This window comes from Ascoidea rubescens, assembly GCF_001661345.1.
Source record: "Ascoidea rubescens DSM 1968 unplaced genomic scaffold ASCRUscaffold_7, whole genome shotgun sequence".
In the NCBI taxonomy this organism is placed as follows: Eukaryota; Fungi; Ascomycota; class Saccharomycetes; order Ascoideales; family Ascoideaceae; genus Ascoidea; species Ascoidea rubescens.
Genome location: NW_017962919.1, coordinates 930,034 through 936,476, shown reverse-complemented (window position 1 = coordinate 936,476; position 6,443 = coordinate 930,034). Strand labels below are relative to the sequence as shown.

At 32.5% G+C, this 6,443-nt stretch overlaps 5 protein-coding genes across 5 annotated transcripts; 3 read left to right on the top strand and 2 right to left on the bottom strand.

The window, feature by feature from the left end:
• Positions 1–37: 37 nt before the first annotated feature.
• Positions 38–253, bottom strand: ASCRUDRAFT_81239 (uncharacterized protein; the record flags this gene model as incomplete). The annotated part of the gene is made up of 1 exon (XM_020194592.1): positions 38–253. The coding sequence occupies one exon, from the start codon at positions 251–253 to the stop codon at positions 38–40; it is 216 nt and encodes a 71-aa protein (XP_020047210.1).
• Positions 254–385: 132 nt separating this feature from the next.
• Positions 386–2,610, top strand: ASCRUDRAFT_8476 (L domain-like protein; the record flags this gene model as incomplete). The annotated part of the gene is made up of 5 exons (XM_020194873.1): positions 386–903; positions 1,159–1,523; positions 1,741–2,032; positions 2,089–2,258; positions 2,369–2,610. 5 exons carry the CDS (start codon positions 386–388, stop codon positions 2,608–2,610), a joined length of 1,587 nt encoding a protein of 528 aa, XP_020047209.1.
• A 501-nt stretch (positions 2,611–3,111) lies between these two features.
• Positions 3,112–4,301, top strand: ASCRUDRAFT_76249 (uncharacterized protein). The gene has a single exon (XM_020193397.1). It carries the CDS (start codon positions 3,241–3,243, stop codon positions 3,889–3,891), a length of 651 nt encoding a protein of 216 aa, XP_020047208.1. The 5' UTR covers positions 3,112–3,240; the 3' UTR covers positions 3,892–4,301.
• On the bottom strand, positions 4,034–4,567 carry ASCRUDRAFT_151205 (uncharacterized protein). Its single transcript, XM_020189293.1, has one exon. The coding sequence runs from the start codon at positions 4,456–4,458 to the stop codon at positions 4,177–4,179; it is 282 nt and encodes a 93-aa protein (XP_020047207.1). The 5' UTR covers positions 4,459–4,567; the 3' UTR covers positions 4,034–4,176.
• On the top strand, positions 4,454–6,439 carry ASCRUDRAFT_76248 (NADH-quinone oxidoreductase subunit D). The gene has a single exon (XM_020193396.1). The coding sequence runs from the start codon at positions 4,906–4,908 to the stop codon at positions 6,358–6,360; it is 1,455 nt and encodes a 484-aa protein (XP_020047206.1). The 5' UTR covers positions 4,454–4,905; the 3' UTR covers positions 6,361–6,439.
• The last annotated feature ends 4 nt before the right edge of the window (positions 6,440–6,443 follow it).

Below are 6,443 nucleotides of genomic sequence, written 5' to 3'. Positions count from 1 at the left end.
TAACATTGATAGAGAAGCCTGAAACGCAAATTAAATTTTATATTAATAACATATATTTTATTTTTGTTGATATATTATACCATTCGAGAATGAGCAAATTATCTTTAGTTGCTTTCACAATAGCAACAAAACCTTTAACAAAACCCGAAAAAACATTTCTATAAAATAAGGTAGTGAGACCNGACTTATTACTCGAAACGGCAGCTGTTATAATCTGCATGTACAGGTGGATAACACCGGCAATCCAACTCATTGCAGCTTCATTGCTTTTATGTATAAAACAAAACTGTTTAACATTGTTGATATAAATAGAAGCTTGAGTCGTTGACTGAAAATGCTATAAACAATAAGAAGTGAAAAGAAAAGTCAATTATAGCTTACAAACATGCACTTTTTCAATTTCTGGAACAATAATATTCAATATAATTCCAATATACTGGATGACTTACCCAATGTATTGGATGGTTTGCCGATTTTTATTGTTCAGCGTATGTTATATGATATACCAATTGACAAAGTAGTTTCTTTCACATTATCAAACAACCCATTACTAAAAATAAGTGCATATTCTGTACTTTTCGATACAGTTGAAATCATTGGTGAAAGATTATCATCAAAATATGTGACAGTCATAAGAAGTCAATGTCTCCCACAATTAAAACAGCATTTAGTTTTACAAATTAATAATGCTTCATTATTCAGAAACGAATTGAGATGGTATACAAAGCAGTTGATTGTGTATACTACAATAGAATCAAATTTATTGAGCAAAGCTAAGTTCAGACTTCCTACAGTGTTTGAATCTTTACAGCAAACGACTCTATTGATATTTTTTGAAACTAGATGCCCAAATGAGATTTCTATTGTTGAATTCGATGTTACAGATACCATGAAATATTACAAGTTGCTATTTCCATCCGATCAAAGCAAATGGCAAATATCTCGGACCTTAACAAAAAAAGTACAAGATGACCACAAGTATAAATTATTTATATTTGAGCGAATTAAATCAAAAACAAATCCCTATTGTTNACAACATATTACAAAGCAATTAAACATCTCCAAACAATTTGGGAGCTCTATATTGTTGAATTTGAAGCATCTATGTTTGTTTGGTCTAAATATTTGGTCAATTACTCAATTACCACTTCTAATAAGCTTGAATTCACTTGATCTTTCCAGCAATTGTCTAAATATGCTCACTGATTTGAACAATTTGTGCAATTTGGTTGACTTAAATTTGTCCAATAATCAATTCAGCATCTTTCCTGATTTAGAGCCATGTCTCAATTTGTTGAATCTTGATTTATCATTCAATAAATTAAGTGTTTTTTCAAACGTTTGTTTATACAATTTGAAATCATTGTTATTGACATACAAAAACATTAACAGAATTGATAATTCCAATACACTCCCAAAGTTATTAAAACTTGATTTAGAGAATAATAAACTATCCAGTACTGATAACTTGGAGCAGTTTCCTTTATCAAGTTGGTTGAATATTCAAAGAAATATCATATCTAGTATTACTAATATAGGCTTTCCTGAAAACTTGTAGGTTATCTATTCGGAAAACGAAATTGCAGATTCAATAAGATTTCAAGAAAGATTAGCAAACTTAAAATCATTGAAAATGCGTTTGGAGATCCCAGATAAAATTATAAAATTCCCAACATGGATTGACTTAGTTTTATTGAACTTGACAATACATCTGAAAGAAAATCTAACTCGATACGGTAGTTTTCCAAAATTTGACCAATCTAAAAAAATTAACTGTATTTACTGTTGATATTAAAGATTTCAAAATTCCAGAACAGTGGGGTAATTTGAAATTTGTAAGAATTCATTGTGATGAACCTATCCAAAGTTTAGATTTGACGAATTTGTCAAAAATAAAAACGTTGTATCTATGGGGCAATCACATTAAAAAAACAATAAAAACACAAGCGTTGAAATCGTCAGCTGATACAGATCATAATCTAAGTAGACCCTCCGAAACTAATAATTCCAATCAAATTAGTAAGGTATTAAGGTTGAATTTAAGTTGGAATAGGATTCGCAAAATGGAAAATTTTGAAGATTTAATAGCTTGAAATCACTAAAGAAGCTAAATTTAGAATCGAATCAAATAAAAAAAATTGAAAATTTAAATAATCAACATAATTTAGAAGTGTTAAACCTTTTATGTAACCAAATTTTTAAACTAGAAAGCTTATCTGGGTTAACAAATTTGAAAAGACTAGATTTATTGGAAGACTGTATCACAAAAATTGAGAGATGTGAAAGATTAAAAGAATTAGGAGAATTGAATAGAGAAGGGAATTGAATAGAGAGGGGAATAGAATTGAAAAGCTAACCAATGATCTAGGTCCAAAATTCGAATTTCGGAATAATGCATCTAACCGAGAAACTACCGAAAAACCTGAAAAACCTGAAAAACCTGAAAAACCTGATAATATGAGAAAATCTGTGTACTATGAAAATAGAATCACATATTCCGAGGGCTTAAAAAACCTTCCAAAGAGATGCCAAAAAATTGATGAAGCTCCAAATGTTAATAAATTTTCGGTCAACAGTTTATCAATTCTCGAAGCTTTGTGTGAACCATGAAATTTACAATCTCTTTCCCTTTTTAATCTGTTATATTTTTAGTCTGTTATTGTGTTNGCGAGATATTCCATCTTCAAAGCCTGGATTCTTCTATTTATTTATTTTTAGTCATTTTTATCAAATGCAATTCTAATCTTCAAGTGGCAAACCCGATCCAACTCTATCCAATTCTAGAAGTGGCCACAACAAAAGCAAATCCACATCAGCTCTCATCGTATGGCCAATTTGGGAATGGCCACTTTTGTCATGTTGTGGGCTCTTTCCTAATTGGTTTCAGCATCTGGGCTGGATCCTGCAGCTATCACCTAGAATACACTTTACTTGTTGCAGAATACTGCAGAATTCTGCTGCAGAAGCTATTTCTAGTTGGTCGATCCATGCGATGTGCTCAACCATGCAGTGAAAACGCTACTTCAATATATCAATCGTTGATAATTTTCAAATTTGGTATAAATAATCAAAATTATTTAATGAATAAATGGAAAGATATAAAAAAATTCAAATGGAGCCAAATGTTTCAACAAACTAAATTTAAAATACCAATTCGATTAAAAAAAACCACGAATCAGGCAAATCCTGTTATCGCAAAAGATTTCAAAATTCCATTTTTCAATCTTTAATACATCATTAATGGACTGGATTCAAAGAAACATCTTCCCAAAAAATGCCCTTAATAAATTACTAAATGAACTTTCATTTTCAATTTTTCTTTTATTCTTTTATACGGTGCTATTAGAGACATCAAGTTTACTTATTGATTTTCCATTTAAAAAATTTGTAAACTTTAAATTTGAGATCGCTGATTCATGTGGGTTTTATTCAAATTTAGAAAAATCTGAAATTATTCTATTTTTCCCAGATATGAATCATTATGAATTCAAATTTGATGGTTCTTCTACCCCTCCGTTCCAACTTTTAAACAAAGAATTTGAAAACATTCGACAATTATTTGCTGGTTTAGATTCTCACGAGCATTTTAGGTATAACTTTACACTAGCCGTTAAAAATGCAATTTATATTACTGATTGTATCGGTGCTAATTATCACACATTAAACAAAGATGTTGGTATTGTGGAATCAGCTTTGGATGGTTTTGGCTGGATGAAACTTTTTACGCAATTGGATGCCGTCGAATTGTTGAAAGAACCAGGAGTAATTGATATTAAAAGAATGAGAGAGCTTCTTGATCTTCACGCTGAGCTGGAGAAGTGGGTGTTTTGTCACCACTTTTTCTCAACTCGACTCAATTATATCAATGGGGTTGATGATGCTAACTCCTAGGGGAAAGTTCAAATTAACTCAAATTCAAACCTCTGATTGTTTTTCTAATTTTTCTTTTATTTAATGTTTTATCATCAAACCCGTTATAAGACCGAATTAATTTTATATCTAAAATCATGTCATATATTATAAGGTGAAGTGGAACAATATTCTTCTCAAACAGATGTATGCTTGTTCTTTTTCTTACTTTTGTCTTTGGCGTTCAACAGGCTTTGATGAAGATAGCGAAAATCGTCAATGCTATCTTCTTTAAAATTTTCTTTAAAATTCATGTTACCATGGTCTTCAGCGTGTTTTTTCGGTAGCCAAAAGCAAATTATTCAAATTATTGTTGGGAAATTCTTCTTCGTTATCGCTTTGCTCTTCAATGATAGAACCTTTGCTAACTTGTTTATCATTCTTGGATAAAGAAAGCTTTGTTCTTGGTTTAGCTGGAAAATTGTATAAATGGGCCTGTGTTGCCGATGACGAGGTTTTCTTCTGATACACTACTAGAGCTGCTATTATTGGAATCTGAATTGGTAATATCACTAGTATTGGAGTTGGAAGCCCGGAAAAACCCCTCATAAATGGGATAGTGTAGCGGAGCTGGTGATGCGGCCCAGCTCAAAGCTCCGAGCACGCGCTTAACTATGGTGCTGGCGAGAGCCAATTGAATTCCGCCTTTTTTTAATCAATCAATCTCTAATTGAATTTCGTTTGTGAAAAACCATCTTCTACTTCTCCAGCATCTAGCTGATAGTACTCTCTTGGATTTGTTTTATCCACTTTGATCTGTTGATTCTCTCTTGATCTCCTCCCAAAGCATTTCAATTCCATCACTTGGAGCAAAGCGTTGCTTTTATTCAATATTCCACGCTCAGCGATAGTTTTTCGATATATTCAATATTCCCATTTCTCAACTCTCCGATACAATATCTACAGCAATTTATTTTTTTTATTTTCATTTCTCATCATTCCAAAGTATTTCTTTCAAGATTGTTATTCCATTTCCAACTTTCCTGCTTCAGAACAATGTTATCCTCCATTAATTGTCGTTCAATAACTAATTCTTTAAAATTTATTTCAACCAGAAATGATAAAGCAAAATTTTTCATTCAGTCCAAAAGATTTTTCAACAAATGCTCCAATTCTGTAATTCTTCAAAAAAGTCACCATCACCCATTTTTAGATGTCGAAAACATTAATAATTCATTTGGTGACTTCAAACCTATTACAACAACTTTAAATGAAGAATTCAATCTAGACAATCCAGATGCTATAAATTTCACCGAGGACTCGCTCGATGCCAAAAATAATTCAAAAATCAGACACTTTACTGTGAATTTTGGTCCACAACATCCTGCTGCCCATGGTGTTTTACGTTTGATTTTAGAGTTGAAAGGTGAAGAAATTGTGAGAAGTGATCCTCATGTTGGCTTACTACATCGTGGTACCGAAAAGCTAATTGAATCAAAAACTTATATGCAGGCATTGCCTTATTTCGATCGTCTAGATTACGTCTCCATGATGACAAATGAACTAGTTTTTTGTCTTGCAACTGAAAAGTTGCTAAATATCGAAGTTCCAATTAGAGCAAAGTACATCAGAACTCTATTTGGTGAAATCACCAGAGTATTAAACCACTGTATGTCTGTTTTATCTCACGCAATGGATGTGGGAGCTTTGACTCCATTTTTATGGGGTTTTGAAGAAAGAGAAAAGTTAATGGAGTTTTACGAAAGAGTTTCGGGTGCAAGACTACATGCTGCTTATTTTAGACCAGGTGGTGTCTCTCAAGATTTGCCTGAAGGTTTATTAGATGACATTTATATGTGGGCCACTCAATTCGGTGATAGAATTGATGAAACTGAAGAGCTATTAACCGACAATAGAATCTGGATAAACAGATTGAAAAATGTGGGCTTGCTCACTGCCGAAGATGCTTTGAATTATTCATGTACTGGTGTAATGCTAAGAGGTTCAGGAATTCCCTATGACATTAGAAAGGCTCAGCCTTATGACGCCTATGAATTGGTCGATTTCGATATACCTGTTGGTTACAATGGAGACTGTTACGACAGATATCTATGTAGAATGGCAGAATTTAGACAGTCTTTAAGAATTATTGAACAATGTATCAATCAAATGCCTGCTGGTCCTGTCAAAGTTGAAGACTTCAAAATCAATCCTCCACCCAGATCTTTGATGAAACAAGATATGGAAGCTTTGATCCACCATTTCCTTTTGTTCACAAAGGGTTATGCTGTTCCTCAAGGTGAAACTTATACTGCCATAGAAGCTCCCAAGGGTGAAATGGGTGTATATCTTATAAGCGATGGCTCTGAAAGACCTTACAGATGTAAAATTAGAGCTCCAGGTTTTGCTCACTTGGCTGCTTTTGATCATATTGCAAGAGGCAACTCATTGGCTGATGCTGTTGCTATTATTGGTACTATGGATTTAGTTTTCGGTGAAGTTGATCGTTAATTTTTTTTTTTTTCTTTTTATAAATTATATATTAATAAACTATGATAAATAATACGAATTTACTCTCAGCATGAAAGCAATCC